General features: G+C 41.7%; 1 protein-coding gene and 1 long non-coding RNA gene across 12 annotated transcripts in view; one reads left to right on the forward strand and one right to left on the reverse strand.

Moving 5' to 3' along the window:
* Nucleotides 1-773, reverse strand: part of PHC3 (polyhomeotic homolog 3) — an 85,656-nt gene extending 84,883 nt beyond the window's left edge. For 9 of the 10 annotated variants that reach the window (XR_004526316.2, XR_002178572.3, XR_004526315.2 and 6 more), the window contains exon 1: nt 726-773. Coding sequence is in view for 5 of the 10 variants with exons in the window: in XM_073803889.1 (XP_073659990.1) it covers nt 726-739 (14 nt within the window). In the remaining 5 variants the exon portion in view is untranslated. Of the gene's footprint in view, nt 1-40; nt 170-725 lie in introns of those variants that run through there. The other variant, XM_033855459.2, reaches the window with a different exon arrangement.
* LOC141278553 (uncharacterized) lies at nt 308-16,401 on the forward strand. Of its 2 annotated transcripts, XR_012331379.1 has the most exons (6): nt 308-539; nt 2,440-5,352; nt 6,483-6,729; nt 8,120-8,293; nt 13,385-13,494; nt 13,897-16,401. It is a non-coding gene; the product is annotated as an uncharacterized lncRNA (long non-coding RNA). The 2 variants fall into 2 exon arrangements; XR_012331378.1 differs by lacking the exon at nt 8,120-8,293 and having other exon boundaries at nt 13,897-16,400.
* Nucleotides 16,402-20,625: the final 4,224 nt, after the last annotated feature.

The raw sequence follows: 20,625 nt of genomic DNA on the forward strand, positions 1-20,625 counted from the left end.
ACCCAGGAAACACTAAGTTTGAGTCGCTAACTAAGCATACCATCACACCGCCACACAGGAATGTGGCCCTCTAGGGCGGCATCAACACTGCAGTCAGAGACCCTAAGGAAAGGAAGATCTTTCTTTGCAGGGTGTTTTCAGCCTAGTCAGACTCGCAACAGACCCCGCCGCTGCAAGGCCGGCGCTGCGACACCTCCTCCAAGCCTCCCGGGGGAGGGCGGTGAGCAGCCCCACGTCTCGCGTTCTCCCACTGAGAAGCAGTGGGGTGGCGCTGGGCGGGGTGGGGGGGGGGGTTAGGAGGCGAGCGCGAAGGAGGCCTGGCAGTGCCCGCCCAGCCCTACCCAGCCTCCGCGGGCCCCCGGCTCGGCAGCCGTCACAAGGCTGCCCGCGGGGCCCACTTGCAGGGATGACAGCGCCTGAGGGGTCCAGTCGGGCTCATCTTCCGGAAGATTCCTACGGTCGGGGTCCGAGGGACAACCCTGCGCACAGGGCCCCGCAAATCCGGGGACACACGGCGGAAGGGGCGCTCCCGCCTGGAGGTAACTGGACCCTTACAGTTCTCCTCCGTCTCCCCACAAGGGCCAAGCGGGGTCCTCCACGATAAGAAAGCTCTCACGTCCCCCTTTCCCCGCACTGCCCGCGAAAGAGCCCTGAGCTCAAGGGGACGTGTCGCTGCCCCCCACTCGCCCCCCGGTTACGACATTAGTCACCAGCAAGTAACTCACTCCGCTTCCGCCATCTTCTCTCCTCCATCACTACCATGGGCTGCGCATGCGCCCCCCGGCGGCCACGGCGGCGGCGAGGGAGGGGGCGGGGTCGGCTAGCCTCGGGCCCCCGAGGTCACGTGGGGTCCTCGTCTTCCAATCCCCCCTCCCAGTACAAGCCTTGCTTGCTGTGGAAACGTGACCAGGCTTCCAGTTTAGATACCAGTGTCTCACCTTCCCCAATGCTCGCTTTCTTTTGCTTAGGGTCTTCTTCCTCTTGGGGAGGGTGTCTGTAACTAAGATATGAAAAGTTCTGATTAGGCTGTTAAAAATTTTAAGAACATCTAAAATATATCAAAGCCTATGTGAACTGCAAAGAGTGAGATGGAAGAGAATACCACGAGGATTGGATGATGAGGTGTCAGTGAAAGGAAATGCCATGGTAGCTGCAGGGTTTGTTACCTGGGGCGCATGGCAGTTTGGGGATGGAACCGGCAATTCTTCTCTTGGGCTCAAAGACAGTGTTCTAGATCCCCATAAGGTGGACGGTTAAGGAATCGTCATGATTACCCTATGAATATCATTCATGTGTTTGACATGAATTTACAGAGTGGTCAGTGGAGATTGCAAACTTGCATACCGCAGGGAACAAGCAGGAACGGCCACCAGTTTGCTAATGTAATTTACTATATTCTACGCATATGGCAACTAATCTGAAGCAGGATGAGACAAACATGCAAATTTGTGTGAAACAAGTCCCTGTCTTCCAACAAATCTTAATCTGGAGAGTGAAGTGGGTTTTACAGAGATAGCCACACATTCTAAGTGATCTGACACATCCATCAAGCGCTTTGGCAACCTTAAGTTCAAGGAATAATAAATCTTTACTGTCCTTCACCAAAAAACAGCATACTGATCACAAACAGTGCCTTCTTTTTCCACGTTTTAAGATGGTGGAGTCTCATTTCAAGAACTGAGAAATGAATTAGTGATATAAATTCATCGCAAAGTGTAATATGGTCTAATGAAAAGTATACTTAATCTTATAAATCCTGTGATCAGGATGTCCCTAGGGAAGGTAAGAGACCACTGCCTATGTAAGGTAAATTGTCCTTTACCACTTCTCCCTGTAGGTTAACATTGTTTCTTTACCTTATTTTCTTATCTAAAGCAGTGACCTTCCTCCTACTCCTAGGAGAACTCACTGAGAAAGTCCCCTTTGAAAAGTCCCTGTAGATGCTTAAAAATAAGATATTACTACTTTTTCTTTCTTTTCTGAGCTGCTCATATGATGCCATTGTCATTTAACTCTCAAGAATCAACTGTTGGGACTTCCTTGGTGGTCCAGTGGTTAAGAGTCCACTCTTCCAATGCAAGGCATGTGGGTTTGATCCCCGGTTGGGGAACTAAGATCCTGCATGCTGCGTGGCCAAAAAAAAAAAAAAAAAAATCAACTGTCTATTGGTATTGCTGACATTTTTGTTTAGTAAAACAAAACTGAAGAAAGCAGTCTTAGACCTAAACATGAAAAATGCGTAATCCAAAGGAATGTTTGGAATAAATGGGCCAAAATTATGCCTTTTCATCCCTCTTTCCTTTGAACATCTAAGGCCTATATCTATATTGTCATCTCATGCAGATTGGCTTTAAAAGTCAGAACATATATTAGGTAAAATCAGGCCAGTACTTCTTTTTATTTATTTTATTCTATTTTATTTTTTATTTTTTTTGGCAGTGGCTTGCAGGAGCTTAGTTCCCGGACCAGGGATGGAACCCAGTGCCGGCAGTGAGAGTTCCAAGTCCTAACCGCTGGACCTCCAGAGAATCCCCAGTACTGCTTTTTAGAAACATTTCAAAACCCAATATTTATTATAACAACAACTAGCATTTGTATAGCCTTTTAGTAAAAGCAGAGGATTTCCACAAACTCATTTGATCATCACAGCAATCCTAGTTATCATTTTCATTTAGCACAGAAATATAATGAGGCTCGGGCTTCCCTGGTGGTGCAGTGGTTGAGAATCCGCCTTCCAATGCAGGGGACATGGGTTCGAGCCCTGGTCTGGGAAGATCCCACATGCCTCAGAGCAACTAAGCCCATGCACCACAACTACTGAGCCTGTGCTCTAGAGCCCGCAAGCCACAACTACTGAGCCCGCATGCTGCAACTACTGAAGCCCGCGTGCCTAGAGCCCATGTTCCGCAACAAGAAAAGCCACCACAATGAGAAGCCCGTGCACCACAATGAAGAGTAACCCCCGCTCGCTGCAGTTAGAGAAAGCCCGTGCACAGCAACGAAGACCCAACACAGCCAAAAATAAATAAATGAAATAAATAAATTTATTTTTAAAAAAAGAAATATAATGAGGCTCAAGGTGATTAAATGCCTGTGGTGACTCTGCTAGACTGTACCAGAAATGGGGTTCTAACTTAAGCTTTCCATGGGCAAAATCAAGTTTTCGTTCCTGCATCATTCAGCAAGCCACTGTGTGAAATGTTAGTGGAGGCAAAGTATGATAAAGGACTACCCTCAAGAAATTTATCATCACTTATCTGATGAAACAGAGGAAGGTGTATTACCTCTTTGTGATTTCCTAATGAAGAGATTTATGTGTCATGCTAACAGGCTGAACTTCTTTCTGAAGTTTCCAGGAAACGTTGCTTTGGAGAAGTGCCAGCATCGTACATTTTAGAAAAGTCCCTCTAGCAAGGATGGATTGGAGGAAAGTAAAACCGGAGACAGGGAAACTGGTTGGCAAACTGTATTAATCCTTAAAGAAATGGTAAAAGGCTCCAGGAATGAAAAAGAAGGATAAAAATTTTTGCTCCTTTGTTGCACCAGTCACACTTCAAGCGCTCAATAGCCATATGTGGCTAGTGGCAACTATATTGTACAGTGTAGATATAGAACATTTCCATTATTACAGAAAGTTCTATTGGACAGTGCTCATCTGAATGCTAGATTAGGGATTGGCAAACTACTATTTCTGTCTTAGTCAGTTTGGGCAGCTATGACAGAGGCCATGGACTGGGCAGCTTAAGCAAACATTTATTTCTCACAGTTCTGGAGGCTGGGAAGTCCAGGGTCACAGTGCAGGCAGATTCAGTGTCCAGTAAGGGCCCTCTTCCTGATTTGCAGACAGCTACCTTCTCACTGAATCCTCACATGGTGGAGAGAGAAGACAGTATAGCAGAAATGGGGACCATGGGCATTTGGGCCACTTCTTCATGTAATTCACTTGTGCCTCAAGGCCTGCTCAGCCCTATCATGTATAGTCCACTTCCATTTGATGGTGGAATGCTGCTATGCACACCCAACTTTACGGTCTGGTCGACCAGATGACACTCAGTTCACAGTGAGCAGCTTGCGTGGTAACTTGGTGACCCATAGTTAAGCATTCAGTCTCTACTAAGGTCCAGTAGCAGACCAAGAGCTGTTTCTCAAGAGGAGAGTAGTTATCTGCAGAGGGTGATAGGGCTTTGTTCCAAAATCCTGAGGACCTGTGCTGTGATTTCCCTATAGGGCCCTGCCGAAGGCTCCAAACAGCATTCCTATCTGCCGCTACCACTTGGGATGGAGTAACACACCCAAATGAGGAGCATGTTGCCTCCAAAATCCAAATGGGCCCTCTAGGTATTAGACTTCTTTTTTTGTTTGTAGGAGGGGCCAGATGCAACAATTTATCCCTCACCTTAGAAGGGATATTTCAACATGCCCTGCACCTCTGGACCTCCTAGAAATTTCACTGACATGGAAGAAGAAATGTCGCTGAATTTTTCTCAGATTTATTTCCCACCTTCTGACACACAAATGTCTTACCAATAAGTTGAGTAGTTGCTACTTTTTGCACACTATGTCCGATCAGCATAATGTCTTCAATGTAATGGACCAGTGGACCAGTGTGATATGATGTGAAAGAAAAAAGTGATCAAAATTCTTGCAAACTGGGCTTCCCTGGTGGCACAGTGGTTAAGAATCCGCCTCCCAATGCAAGGGACACGGGTTCGAGCCCTGGTCCGGGAAGATCCCACATGCCACAGAGCAACTAAGTCCGTGCGCCACAACTACTGAGCCTGCGCTGTAGAGTCCGTGAGCCACAACTACTGAGCTCACACGCCTAGAGCCCGTGATCTACAACAGGAGAAGCCACCGCAATGAGAAGCCCGCGCACTGCAACAAAGAGTAGCCCTCGCTCACTGCAACTAGAGAAAGCCTACGCACAGCAACGAAGACCCAACACAGCCAAATATAAATAAATAAAATAAATAAATTAAAAAAAAAAATTCTTGCAAACTAATTATGACATAGGGTTGCAGGGTTGATTTAGCCCTGATGTAGGATTGTGAAGGTGTATTGCTGGCCTTTCCAGCTGAAAACAAACTGCTTCTGGTGGTCTTTACTAACAGGTATCAAGAAAAAAGCATTTGTCAGATCAATAGTTGCATACTAGGTACCAGAGGATATATTAATTTGCCCAACCAATAAAAACCGCATCTGGTACAGCAGCTGCAACTGAAGTCACCAACTGGTCAAGCTTAGAGTAATCCACTGTCATTCTCCAAAATCTGTCTGCCTTCTGCACAGGCCAACAGGCAAGTTGAGCGGGGATGTGGTGGCGCTAATCTCTGCAATCCCTCCAGGAATACGGTATTGCTTTTGGTTTACTATTTTCCTAGGTAGAGGCAGTTCTACTGGCTTCCACTTGACCTTTACCACCATACTAGTCCTCACTCCACAGGTCAAGGAACCAATGTGGTGATTCTGCCAGGTGCTCAGTGTATCTATTTTTTATTTTTGGGGGGGGCTGTGTCGGGTCTTAGTTGCGGCATGTGGGATCTTTCATTGAGGCGTGTGAGTTTCTCTCTAGTTGTGGCACGTGGGTTCCAGGACACACGGGTTCTGTGTTTGCGGCACGTGGGCTTAGTTGCCCCGCGGCATGTGGGATCTTAGTTCCCCCACCGGGGATCGAACCTGTGTCCCCTGCATTGGAAGCGGATTCTTTACCACTGGACCACCAGGGAAATCCCTCAGTGTATCTATTCTAATTCCTCATTCCAGGACTAGGGAAATAACCATAGGATGGGTTTGGGGACCCACTGGGCCCACTGTGAGACAAACTTGAGATAAAACTCCTTCAATCACCTGACTTCCATAAGCCCTTTCTGTAACTGGTAGACCACAGTGATGTTTGATCTCCTGGAATTAATGTCAGTTCAGAGCCAGCATCCAGCAGTCCCCAAATGGTCTGATTATTTCTTTTTCCCCAGTGCACAGTTACCCTGCTAAAAGGTTGTAGGTCCCTTTGGTGAAGTCTGGAGAAAGATTAACTGTATAAACTTTGGCTGGTGTACCAGTGTCCTTTCTGTCGGGGATGTAGCCTCTTCTTTATTTAAGGGGTACTGAGATCTGTAAACCAGCTCAAGTCTGGGAATTGATTGAAGGGATATGACTCTCTTTTTATGATTCAGGTTAGACTTTTGTTTACTTGACCTAGAACTTTTTCTACTGATACTGTTCAAGTAAGAATTTAGGGCTTCCCTGGTGGCGCAGTGGTTGAGAGTCCGTCTGCCGATGCAGGGGACGCGGGTTCGTGCCCCGGTCCGGGAGGATCCCACATACCGTGGAGCGGCTGGGCCCGTGAGCCATGGCCGCTGAGCCTGCGCATCCGGAGCCTGTGCTCCACAACGGGAGAGGCCACAGCAGTGAGAGGCCCACATACCACAAAAAAAAAAAAAAAAAAAAGAATTTCGTAGGTTTCCTATCTGTTTCATTTCTAGGAATACCATGATCAACTAGCCAATGACATAGGTCTGCACAAGTCAGACTATCCGGATTGCTGCTCTGACTCTGCTGTCCACCAGTGCCGCCACTTGGTCCCTGCAACCCTAGGATCCAATTACTCCTGTTGCATTTAGGTTCCCCAATTCAGTGGCTATAGTTCCCACTGTAAGGTCTGGCCTACAGAGAAGAGTGATCACAGAGCCTTTCACGGATGCCGGAGCTCCCCTCACAAACTGCTATGGAGTGAGTATTTGTGTCCCCCCCAAATGTTGAAGCCCTAATCCCCAATGTGATGGTATTTGGAAACTTTGGGAGGTAATTAATTAGGTCATCAGAGTTGAACCTTTATAAATGGGATTAGTGCTCTTAGGAGAAGAAAGATGAGAGAGATGATCTCTCTCCACCATGTGAGGATACAGCAACAAGGTGGCCATTGTCTGCAAACTGGGAAGAAGTTTCTCACCAGACACCACATTTGCCAGCACCTTGATCCTGGACTTCCCACTCTCTAGAACTGTGAGAAATAATTGTTTGTTGTTTAAACCACCCAGTCTGTGGTATTTATTATAGCAGCCCAAACTGACTAACACAAGCCCACAGGCCAAATCCAGCCTGGGCTTGTTTTTATACAGCCCTCAAGCTAAGAATGGTTTCTACATTTTCTAATGATTGAAAAAAATATCCAAGGAAGAATATTTTGTGACAATGAGAATTATGTGAAATTTATATTTCAGTGTCCATAAATTAGGTCTTATTGGAACACAGCAATACTCACTCGTTTACAGCTACTTTTGTGCTTCAAGGGCAGAGTTGAGTAGTTGCAACAGACACTGTAATGGTCCACTTGACAGAAAAAGTATGCTGACCTGTGTTCTAAATACTGATCACCTCGTGCTGGACACTTGCAGGGTAGTTAATGTAGTACATACACTGTCCTACACCCCATCTAGACTTGATTGCTGTCCTAATATCCTATATGGTGAGACAGAAGGTCAAGTGACCCAGATTTGAATTCTGGTAAAGTACTGACCCTCCTTGGGAAACTGCTTCACGTTTTAGTTTTTTTTGTTGTTTTGTTTTGTTTTTTATTTATTTATTTGGTTGTGCTGGGTCTTAGTTGCTTTTTTTTTTTTTTTTGAGGTCTTAGTTTTATAATGTGAAAAAAAGAGGGACAACACCTTACAAGATTGTTGTACAGCCTTAAAAAACCAAATGTAAAGTCTAAAAAAGTTCTCTTTTTTCTTCTTTTAACTTTTTATCAAAGTCTTCCTTCACCTGAATTTGTCCAATAAATGTTACTGAGTATGCCTAATACTCAATAGGTTTTAAATGCTTGTCGAGGGAATGAATGCTTGAATATTTGGATGAATGAGGACTAAAATTCTAGTATATCCCGTAGGTTGGAATGACGCAGTATATGGACTTGCTTCCTCTTTTCCTTGAAAGTAATACAGTATACTAAAACCAAATACTTTGACTAAAGCAAATAGTACTGAAACTGAAAAGACAGTCTAGTCCTGCCACCTCTCATCTACTCTTACAATAATCAGTATGTTAATCATATGCTTATCAATCTTATCTTCCCTTGTATACCTGTGGTTGGCACTGTTACTAGTTGGCTATGTTTCCCCAGGGGCTGAATAGCACAAACTGGGAGCTTTAAAGTTTAAAGGGACATTAGACGTCATGTGACCCATGCTGAGGAAGAATCCGTGGCAAAAGCAGAATCTGAACTCTGATCTCCTAACCTCCTATCCATCCAGTCTGGAGTTTTTTGCCTTGTGCCACGAAACCTTCCTTCAAGCATGTAGGTACTTGATAAACACTTGAAGCTGCTATGGACTTTCATTTCCATTCTGCTTTTTGCTTAATGTTTACTTAGCATTGTGGCAGCCTGGAAGAGTTGTGCTACGTAGAGCTGTAGAAACAGACAAACTTAGATTTCAATCCTGACTTTGCCATTCTCTAGCTGTGTGACCTCTTGCCATGCTATCAGCTCCACCTTCAAAATATAACCTCATCATAACTGAATCACTTTGCTGTACACCTGAAACTAACACAACACTGTAAGTCAACTGTTTTCAAGAAAAATTTAGATATATATACAAATAAAACCTCATCTCTGGCCACACTATCATGAACACGCATGAAATTATCAAAATACAAACCAAGTCAATCTGACACTTCTCACCACCTCCACAGTTATCAGCCTAAGCCAGGCCACCATCATCTCTCCCCTGGACCACTGCCATCGGCTCCTGACAGGTCACCGGCTTCTCTTCTTGCTCCTCTGTAATTTACTCTCTGCAGAGCAGTCTAAGTAAGCTTTATAGCTGTAAATCAGATCACATCACTGTCCTGCTCAAATCATCCAGTGCCCATCACACTCAGCAGAGAGTTTTCTCTTGTTCACTCTGCTCCAGCCACTCTGGCGTCCTTGCTTTTCCTTCTCACACTTGCTACTTCCCAGTTGGGAAAGGCTTTTACACAGGTCTCGCTTCCTCACTTCATCCAGGACTCTGCTCAAATATCTCCTCAGAGCTCACTCCCCACCACCTAACCCAACGTGGGCTTCTCGTCACCTTCCTTCCCTTATCTCACTTTACTTTTCTTCATGACACTTCAATGCTCCACACATTATGTTATGTACATATTTGTTTGTTTATTTACTACTCCCATCAACCTCCAGGCTACAAACTACACATTTTGTTTACTTCTACATTCCTAGTTCTTTAAACATTAAGTGCTCAATAATTATGCATTGAATAAATGAAGTTTACTTAACTGCTCTAATCCCCAGTTTGCTAATCTGAAAAATGGGGACAGTATTTACCACACTTATTGTGCAAGTTGAAAAAAGATGAAATAATGTATCTAAACAGTAGAGCATAATAAACGCTCACTAAGCATAGCTGTAATTATTTTAAAATTTTGCCACAAATTATTATGCTTAAAGTAAAGGAAAATAATCCTCCTATTGTATTTCCAAAAGTTATGCAATTTTTATGAGGCCATCCTTACTTTTTTCTTTTTAAGATTTATTTATTTTATTTATTTTTGGCTGCTTTGGGTCTTAGTTGCGGCACACGGGATCTTCTTTGTGGTGCACGGGCTTCTCTCTAGTTGTGGTGTACGGGTTTTTCTCTTTTCTAGTTGTGGTACGCGGGCTTCAGGGCGCATGGGCTCTGTAGTTGTGGCATGAGGGTTCCAGAGTGCGTGGGCTCTGTAGTTTGTGGCACGGTGGGCTCTCTAGTTGAGGCGCATGAGCTCAGTAGTTGTGGCACAGGGGCTTAGTTGCTCTGAGGCATGTGGGATCTTAGTTCCCTGACCAGGGATCAAACCTGTGTCCCCTGCATTGTAAGGCAGATTCTTTACCACTGGACCACCAGGGAAGTCCCCCTTACTTTTAAAAGTTAGTTAGCAGATACATTTTTTAATATGCATATGCTGTAATTTAAAATATTTAGTGTCAGTATCTGAGAATAGATTTTTGCCTGTGTGCTCCTAATGTATTAAAATAAACAGTGTCATATCAGTTTCATATTAAATCTTAATTGTAATGTTCTATTTATGGTAGATAAGTCTCTCTTAATTACGTAAAATGCCAGAGACAACAGGAGGCAGAACAAAATACATTATAGGGAACAAGCAAAGCTAGTGAACAGGAATGAAAAGTTAGCAAAGTTGGGGAAAAGTTATGTGACAGAAGCATACAATGATATAGAACTTAATTTTAATATTTACCTCTAGCAAATCCTGAATACAAAATTGTCCAAAAATCTAAATAATGCAGAAATATATATGAAATAGGAAGTGAAAGTCCACTACAATCCACGTCCAAAAATAATCATTAACGGCTTATTTTATATTCTTTTTGATTTTCTATATACTAACATACATATAAGTATATGTATCTCTTTATCAAAAATGGTATTGGACTATATACACTCTTTTGCAACCATTTTCACTTAATAGTATATCCTTCCATGTCAGTGTATGTGCTTTTCTTCCACTTCCTCAAAGATGCCACTTTGCTTACCTCATGGCCTTCCATACAATCCTGGAATATTCTCTCCCATACTTTGCAAATCTAGTTCCTTGTTTCCCTTTAATTCTCTGCATAAACATCATTTCTTTAGATAGGTTTTTCCAGATCAATTTATAGAGTTCTCCCCACCATTATTCTCTGTCACTGCACAATATTTATTTCCCTTGGAGCAGGTACCACAGTTTGTAATTGTGGGTTTGTTCACTTATTTTCTTGCCTATTTTTTCTCTCTAAACTGTGAATCTCACAAGGACAGGGAATAAACCTGTTTTCTTCATGACTGTATATTCAGTGCCTTGCACAGTGCCAGGCAGCATAGTAAGCTCTAAATAAATGTGTTGAAATAAATAAGTGTGTAAGTAACACACTGAAAAAAGGGTGTTTGTTCTTTCACTCCCTGTCTGTGATGGATAGAGCATTGCTTTCTTTTTTCTTCAGTTCTTTACCTATTCTTAGTTAAGAAACAATACTGTACAGTTGACCTTTGAACATCATGTGTTTGAACTGTGCAGGTCCACTTTTACATGGATTTTTTTTCAGTAAATGCATACTACAGTACTTACATGATATGTGATTGGTTGAATCTGTGGTTGTGGAACTGTGGATACAGAAGGTCAACCGTAAAGTTACACAGAAAGTTTTGACAGCACAGAAGTTAGTGCCCCTAACTTCCTACATTGTTCAACTGTACTTATCTTGATTCACACCTGGGATGTGTTTTAATCAGGTATGGTAAGGTGACAGACACAAGGACAACTGCTTTTGAAATAAGAGTTTATTATTTACAGTTCCCAAAGAAAGGGAGCATGCCACACCATGCAGGGCCACGTGGGGAAGAACCAGGGTCAGTCTGGAGGCAGAAGGAGTGAAAGAGAAAGCATGGCCCAGAGCTTTATTGTAGTTTCTGCAGAAAGGAATGGAAGAGGCAGCATATGAAATTTTAAGTAAATTTGGGATTGGATAGTTTGAATATTTTTAGCAGGCTCTGGTCTATAGCGATGGTGGTCTCTAGTTGTCCAGTACCTGGCCCTGGGTGGGGAGGGGTGATTTAGAACAGGGGAAATACTGGCTTGGTGTATGAGAATTAAATAAAGGAGGAAGTCGAGGATATGGGCTTTGGATTGGTTGGTTTGCATATGAAAGCCACATTCACAGAGGAGAAGTCATTTGCTATCTCTAGGATAATTTTTAGAGATAAAAGCCCTGGGAGGGGCAGCCCCTCCTCTGTCAGTAAGGCCACCAAGCTATCAAAGCATCATAAAATATACAAAATAAAAAGCATGATTAATACATTTCCAACCTAATTTAGGTATCATGAATGCTCATTCCCCAGTTAAATTTTTCAGATGAAAGATAGAAACCACATCTGTGTATATAAATCTTTGTCTCGTTAAATGCAGGAAGATGGGCAGGACCTGAAATTTGGAGTTAAGAACCTGACTTTAAGCACTGATCCTTCCCATTTCCAGCTGGGTGCTCTTAGCCAATCCAATTAACCTCTCTGAACACCAAGTTCATCATAAGTAAAGCAGGGATAACAGTAATATTTACCAGAAATGTGATTGTATTTGTCAAAATGTTTTGTAGCTACAATGCACCATGTACATGTTTAAAGTTTTACTGCAGTATACTGCCGGGACTTTTTCTCAGAATAAGAATTTAGAAGGTGTTTTTGTTGTTGTTGTAATTGTAGAAATGTTCAAGGGCAAGACTGGAGGGGGAACACTAAAAATTTATTCAGGAAAAGAATAAGATTTCACTGTCTAGTTACATAGTGCAATTTTGGATTAAAGGGTACTTTCCATCAATGGACTTCAAAGAGCTTTGAAACGTTTATTTATTTTCATAATATTTTGAAGTCAGTTAGGTTAAAGTTGTCGTCATTTACTCTCTGAAAGGGAAATAAATACACAGCAAGTTACATAACCTGCTTGAGTCAAAATTAGAACCAAGGCTTTCAGTTTTGCCACATAGTGCTCAGACTGGAGCTGCACTGCTCCCCAGAATAAGCAAGCACCTTCTTTTGCTGGAATCATCTAAGGTTTGGTTTTATCACAATGTTTGCTGGATCAAGCAATTTAAGAAAAATTAGAAAATCTGTCATCAAATAATCATTAGCAATTCATTACCAGCAAATAAGCCTCATCAAGTGCTTCTAAGATGTAGGCATTGGTTTTACTTAATGAAGTTAAGAATCTGTGTCCTCTCCTGAGGTCCTAGAATTTTTATCTCTTCTGGGTCATTCTTCCCTCTGCTCTCATCTAAAGAACCAATGTTTTTACATTCTTCTTCTCCCTAAAATTTCAGGTGATTTAGGACTAAATCCAAAGCTCCTTCTGTGGCTTACAGAGTCTTTATTTTCTGACTCTAAAACACCTTCTTCCTCTGCTTCCAACTGCCTTTATACTTAATCCTCATTAAATTTCTCATCAGGCAGACAAAAGCTAGGCCTTTTCACTGCCCTGCCTTTACACCCAACTTTAATTCACCTAAAATGGCAATAAGGGGAGGCTGAGAGGAGAAAGAGAAGGCTACACTTGTTAAATACAGTTGTCACTCGGTAGCCACCGTGAATTGGTTCCAGGACCCCCTCGGATACCAAAATCCATGGGTTCTCACTTTTTCTCTATAAAATGGCGTAGTATTTCCACATAACCTATGTGCATTCTTCTGTATACTTTAAATCATCTCCAGATTACTTATAATACCCAATGCAATGTAAATGCTATGTAAATATTTGTAAATACAGTGTAAATGCTATGAAATAGTTGCCAGAGCATGGCAAACTCAAATTTTGCTTTTTGAAACTTTCTGAAATTTTTTTTTTTTTTTAATATTTTCGATCTACAGTTGGTTGAATCTGTGGATGCAGAACCCGAGGATATGGAGGGCCAACTGTCCTTGCTGAGTGCTCTACATACAGTATCCTATCTGATTTGCACAGCAAACCCATGAAGCAGGTATCATTATCCTCCATTTTGCTGATGAGGGTACTCATTTTAGTGGGATTAAGTAACCTGTCCAAGGTCATACTGCTAGTAAGTGGCAGGATTAGCTTTGGAACCGAAGTCCACCTGCAAAATGCATGCCCTGGCCTCTTCCATATGCTGACCCTCTCCACCCACTATTGTCATCTGGCATTATTCTTCAGATTCTGCTCAACCTTTTCATCCTTTGGGCTTCACAGCCTCACCCAGATGGAGTTAGCGCTCTCATAGTACTCTGTTTATACTCCTCTAATAATACTTACCAGGTATTTACTTTTAATTGAGATATAATTCACATAAAATTCATCTGTTTAAAGCATATAACTCAGTGTATATTCACAATGTCATGTAACCATCACTATTATCTAATTCCAGAATATTTTCATCGCCCCAGAAGAAACTCCAAGACCTTTAAGCAATCACTCCCCGTTCCCCCTTTCCTGAAACCTCTGGCAACCACTAATCTGCTTTCTGTCTCTATAGATTTGTCTGTTATGGACATTTAATATGAATGGAATTATACAATATGTAGCCTTTTGTGCCTGTCTTCTTTTGCTTAGTGTTTTCAAGGTTTATCCACATTGTCATGTGTTTCGGGACTTCATTCCTTTTTACAGATGAATACTATTTCATTTTAGGGATATACCACATTTTGTTTATCCATTCTGCAATTAATGGACATTTGGTTTGATCTCACTTTTTAGTTACTGTGAATAATGCTTACATGAACATTTGTGTACTGCTTTTTGTGCAGACATATGTTTTTAATTCTCTTGGTTATATAACTAGGAAAGGAATTGCTGAGTCATATGGTAACTCAATATTTAACATCTTGAGAAACTGTCAAACTGTTTTCCAAAGTAGCTGCACTTCTTCACATTCCCGCCTGCAATGTATGAGGGTTCCAATTTCTGCACACCCTTGCCAACGCTTGTTATCATCCATCTTTTGATTATAGTCAACCTAGTAGGTATGAAGTGATTGAGTTGCATTTCCCTAATGACTAATAATGAATATTTTTCATGCTTTTATGGCCATTTGTATGTCTTCTTTGGAGAAATGTCTATTCAAATTCTTTGCCCACAAAGAGAAATTAAGTTGTCTTTTGTAAGAGTTACTTGTATATCTGAATACTAGTCCCTTATCAGACATATGATTTGCAAATGTTTTCTCCCATTCTGAGGGAAGACTTTTCTCTTTCTTGATTGTGTCCTTTGAAATACCAACATTTTAAATTTTGATGAAGTTCAATTTATCTTTTTCTTTTGTTACTTGTGCTTTTGGTGGCAATCTAAGGTCACAAAGATTTCCTGCTGTGTTTTTTCTAAGAGTTTTATAATTTTAGCTCTTATACTTAAATCTTTGATCCATCTTGAGCTAAATTTTGTAAATGGTTTAGGTAGAAGTCCAACTTCATTCTTCTGTATATGGATATTCAATTGTTCCAGCATCATTTGTTAAAACAAATTAACCCCACCCCCAAGAAAAAGACCTATTTTTTCCCCCACTGAATTGTCTTGGCCCTTTACATTGACACATGTCTGCTAGTGTGAGCTCCTTGAGGGCAAGGTTTTTTATATTACTACCTGCGTGTCTAGCATGGGACTATGATGTAGTAAACCCTCAAAACACGTGTTCAATAAATGAAAAGCTGATTTGAAAATCCTAGTGTCAACCTACACGTAGCAAGTGCCATAGACTTTGCTAGATGCTGGGGAAGTTTTATACATGAACTCACAGTCTAGTAAAGTTTTCAAACCAAAAGTTTCCAAGGGGTCCGAGAATCTTACAATCCTACACTGGAATGGGTCTTGGAGGTTGGGATTTCAGTAAGGAAAAGCAGACCTGACAAGGCTAAATAGCAGCCTGTGGCCTTATCTCATGTTAATTTGCCAGAGATCCCAGGTCTCTTTGAAATTACATTATGACTTTACAACTTAACAAAGGAATTTTTTTCAGTTAGGCCTCCATAAAGCATTTTTTCAGTTAGGTAGGCCTTGAGAAAGTCCTCTCCAGATGAAAGACAGCTGCTTCTGTTTCATATCACTCTTATCTTCTGAGATAACTGCTATCAGAGATTAAAAAAATCTTTTTCTCCACCCTAGCTGGACATAATCACTCCTTTCTCTGAACTTCTATAGCTCTTACTTGCTCTTCCAGAAAATTAGCAATTTGTTTTGTACTGCCCTAGTGCTTTGGATTTTTATGTAATCTTGAATTATTTATCACCAGTTTATGTGTGAACTTCCTAAGTAGACTGCCCCAACTAGACTCAGGGGCAAAAGTTGCATTTTACATTTATTGTATGAAATATAGGGCTTTGTACCTAGTGGACATGCAACAGGTATTTCTTGACATTATTTGTGTTTTTATAGAATTTACTTTTAAAATAAGAAGCTATTAGGCTTAAGTTTCATTCTGTTTTTCCCTAGAGGCTAAGGGTGTGAGGCTCAAAGGGAGAAGCACCTTCTCTCCTTTGGACAATTACTAGTCACCCTCTACTTGCTTTCCTAGAGGAATGGAGACACCAGAGAACTAATAATTAGTACATGTACATATTTAAATATTTCTTAATATTACTATTAAAGGTTTTAAAATTCTATGAAAAGGATAACAGAGATTGGCAGAATTCCCCCCAGAACCCAGTAAATTAAATTAACTCTCAAGGAAACTCTGAGTTGTAGTTTTTAAATTACCGAGTCAGAAAGTAGAGAAACAGGGACTTCCCTGGTGGTCCAGTGGTTAAGACTCCATGCTTCCACTGCAGGGGGCACGGGTTCGATCCTTGGTCGGTGGAACTAAGGTCCTACATGGCTTGTGGCGTGGCAAAAAAAAAAAAAAAGTAGAGAAAAGACATCCTGTTTCTCTTCTTTTTTGTGGTACGCGGGCCTCTCACTGTTGTGGGCTCTCCCGTTGCGGAGCACAGGCTCCGGACGCGCAGGCTCAGCGGCCATGGCTCAGCGCCTCATATTGAACAGTGTCCTGCAGAACATAACCAGAATCTTTGGAACTGTTTAACTAAGGTAAAATAGAAAAGGTGGCTGAATGGAAGAGTGAGTATATCATGACATGATACTCAGTACACTGTCATGCACCTATAGGAACACAGTGAGCCTGTTAATGGATTATGATAAGAACAGGTTATGTATGGATTAAAATGATTCTCTAATAGCAATGAATCTCCACAGCATTTTAGCATGTGGTTAGATCATGGAAAACAAAAAGCAAATCAAAACTAAGAATTTTGTGAAGTTAATATTTTTTCCTCATCTGCCAGAAATCACTCAGTCCTTGTTTCAAATTCATGGTATTTTAAAATTAGGCTAAATAGTGGAAAACATTGGAATAATGATAAAGTCACTGTCATTTCAGTCCTTTGGACTTCATTTGTAAAATGAGGCGTAGATTTTTTGTTCTTCAAACTGTCATTGGGGGACCAGCAGCATCAGACCTTTTAAATCAGAATATGCATTTGAACAAAATCCCTGCCTAATTTGTATGGTTATCAAAGTTTGAGAAGACTGACCTGGATGACACAAAGTAACTTCCAGCTAGTAAATTCAACCATTCCGTGATTCTAGTTGGAAGAGTCCACCTTAGGTAAAAGGAGAGTCACTTTCTCAGGAGTTGTGTTTGACTTGAGTAAACAGATTGCTCAGCGAGTTGAACTAATTTTTCAGGTCATAGCTTTAACAAAGCAAACAGAAAATGAAGACTTGTTCTGCTTATATGGTGCTGTCAGCTTCTTTCCTATGACAGTAAGATTAATTTTAGTATTTAAGTGGACATAAACCAACAGGAAATTATTTCAATATTAAATTAAATAATTTAATATTTGTCGAATACCAACAATTTTCTAAGTGCCAAAAAGAACTTAGAAGGTAAGATTCCTGCTCTTGAGGCACCTAATAATGCTTTGCTTTAAAAGTCTCAGTGACTGGAGTCCTTATTAATTTAATTATAGTCTGATTCATAATTTGTTAGTTTCCAGAATGGGAAGCCATACCAATTCAGTAGACTATCTCATGCCTAAGTCGCAGGGTGATAAGCACGGTATACAGGTAAACTAACAGGCAGCTTTATCTCTGGAATGCTGTTCCCCTTGATATTGTACGTGTGATTAAGCAGCCAAAAAATCATTACAGACTATAAGCTCTGCTTTTCCCCCTTGATTTTTCTGTGGCCCAAAACAGGATGTGGTTTAATTCAAGGTCAGCAGAAATTCAATATGAAAAGATTTGAGTCCAGTAGGAAGTAGGTGGAGGTGGTAGAAAAAATGAGCTAGTCCTCTGTGAGAGGGGTGAAGACGGGTTGACAACCTTGTGTGGGAGAGGAGTGTACGCCAGAGGCTGTGAGAGAGAACTAGGTTATTATTTTCTTTTAATATTTATTTATTTATCTTGGCTGCGCTGGGTCTTAGTTGCGGGCTAAGAAGCACGGCATGTGGGCTTCCGAGTTGCAGCGTGTGAACTGTAAGTTGCGGCATGCATGTGGAATGTAGTTCCCCCACAAGGGATCGAAACCGCGCCCCCTGTATCAGGAGCGTGGAGTCTCACACACTGGACACCAGGGAAGTCCCCGAGAACTAGGGTATTAAAGGAGGCCAATGCTGGGGTGGGTGAGCTGCTGGAGTGGGGAGAATTTATTAGATAAGGTTTACATTTTCAATTGGATACGCCATCCTCAAGAACAGGTTTGCCTCTTCAAATTGGAGGGTAGCTTACATTTAATGGTTGACTGCTGTTAGGGACAGCATACTTGGTGTGCCAACATCATTAAACAAATGATACTTCTAAAAGAAGTTTGTGTGTTTTAATGGAGGCTTTTTCAACCTGACATTTTACTAGTCAACTCTGTGCCTTTCAGTTAAGCCAGACACAAGTGGGTTCTTCTGGTTCCTAAAGAAGATGAGGTAGCACTCGGGAGCTGTTGCAATTATTCTTTGTCACTTACTGGCGGGCCCACCCGCTCCGCGGCTTGTGGGATCTTCCCGGACCGGGGCACGAACCCGTGTCCCCTGCATCGGCAGGCGGACGCTCAACCACTGCGCCACCAGGGAAGCCCACTCAGACATCTTTGGCTATTCAGTGACTTTCATTAAGTAAATGTTTTATATTATTTTATTTATTCATTTTGCTGTCTCTTCAGCTTAATGGAACTCTCCACTGACAGTTCATTAAAACAAAGACATTTTATTTCAAAGGCAAAATAAGTTAAGGCTCAAACTGCCATATGTCATTATCTGTACTGTGGGAGTGAGATTGGGGAACTGCAATGGAAATGAGTGTATGTGGCTGGAGTGAAGGGAGTACCCAGATAAAGCTGGCGGTATCAATGGGGCAGTGAGAGGGCACAGGAGAAAGAAGGGGGAAAGGGAGTCATGGGGGTATTGTTTGCTATCTATGATAGCTCAGTAAGGTTAACAGAATAAAAGCTAAACTCTTACTAACAGCTGTCAGGATTCCAATCAGGAGTTTGGGTCACAACTTTTGCTCTTGAAGGTTAAGTAAAACAATTAATGTAATACTATTAGGACATGATTACACAGGACATGTGTCTACTATTTATTATCTCATTCCATTCACCAAGCAGTTTATTTCTTTGACGCACATTGGGACAAGCACTCTGATAATGACAAAATGAGAGAATGTTGGCCAAAAATATTTTAAATCCCTTAAGCTGGTGGATTTGAGCATTAATTAATTTTTTTTCTATTCAAGTCATCACAGTGAGCCAAAAGTAAGTATAATTTAGCTCAGAGCCCCATATTTATCTCTACAGGTCACAGAGTCCCTCCAAATGATCAGGACTTGCAGTTGAAACACTTTTCTCTCTTTTTAGTGACATGATCAAATGCTTAATGAAACCACAGAAGAATGCTAGGTGAAGGGAGGCAGGCTTACCCAAAGTTGAAGGTACTAGTAAGCACCATTTTAAGTACAACACAAAGAAAATGGGCTGTGGGAGGCTTTTTCACAATGTTTACCAATGACTTCCCATTTTGTATCATGTGATTCTCAGTTGAGAAACAGGCATCAAAGATCCAGCAGCAGGATTTATTAGATGGCATAAAGAACGTGAAAAACAAATTTTCATATTTGATCTATGTACAGCAGGACACACTGGTGAGGCTAGTTAATATTGAATATAAAGGCCTACCTATTCTGAGTAGATATTTTCTTGTTAGAGCAGCTCAATCTGTAGAAAGGAAGCCATATTTTCCTAAAGATACGATTAATATGATGCCAGGTTCCTTTTAAACCCTTTAACAGAGTCCTGTTTTCTTTAAACTAAAGAGATGGCTCAATAGTTTCTCATATTTTGTTACTAAAAATGACATAATTTCTGTGCCCTGATTATCCTATATGCTTAACTGTCTGTGCCTTGTATCTACTTTATTTATTTATATTTTTTATTTTCAAATTTTATTTATTTTATTTTTTGCTATGTTGGGTCTTTGTTGCTGCACGCACGCTTTTCTCTAGTTGCGGCGAGTGGGGACTACTCTTCATTGCGGTGCGCGGGCTTCTCATTGCAGTGGCTTCTCTTGTTGCAGAGCACGGACTCTAGGCGCATGGGCTTCAGTAGTTGTGGCACGTGGGCTCAGTAGTTGTGGCTCGCGGGCTCTAGAGTGCATGCTCAGTAGTTGTGGTGCACGGGCTTAGTTGCTCTGCGGCATGTGGGATCTTCCCCGACCAGGGCTCGAACCCGTGTCCCCTGCATTGGCAGGCGGATTCTTAACCACTGCGCCACCAGGGAAGCCCCTGTATCTATTTTAATTGCATCACACTGACTTTAAAAATTAATGTCAGAGCACTTCCAGAACGGAAACATGAGGAGCTCCCTGTATACTCGCCCCAATGAAACCACCATAACTGGTGAAAATTATAAATAAAAAAGGACCATTGGATCAGACTGTGGAACAATTTTATGCCCCAGGGCACTGTCAAAAACACTGGAGCAATCAGTTGCCAATTAGTGGACGCTAACAGCTGGGAGCTATATCCATAAAGGCAAACCAGCTAAAAGCTTGATAGGGAGATGAGGAAAAGAGACAGTCAAAGAGAACCTGACTAAAACCACTGTCATCCCCCAGTGGAGGGA

Source organism: Tursiops truncatus, chromosome 4 (genome assembly GCF_011762595.2).
Source record: "Tursiops truncatus isolate mTurTru1 chromosome 4, mTurTru1.mat.Y, whole genome shotgun sequence".
Classification (NCBI taxonomy): Eukaryota; Metazoa; Chordata; class Mammalia; order Artiodactyla; family Delphinidae; genus Tursiops; species Tursiops truncatus.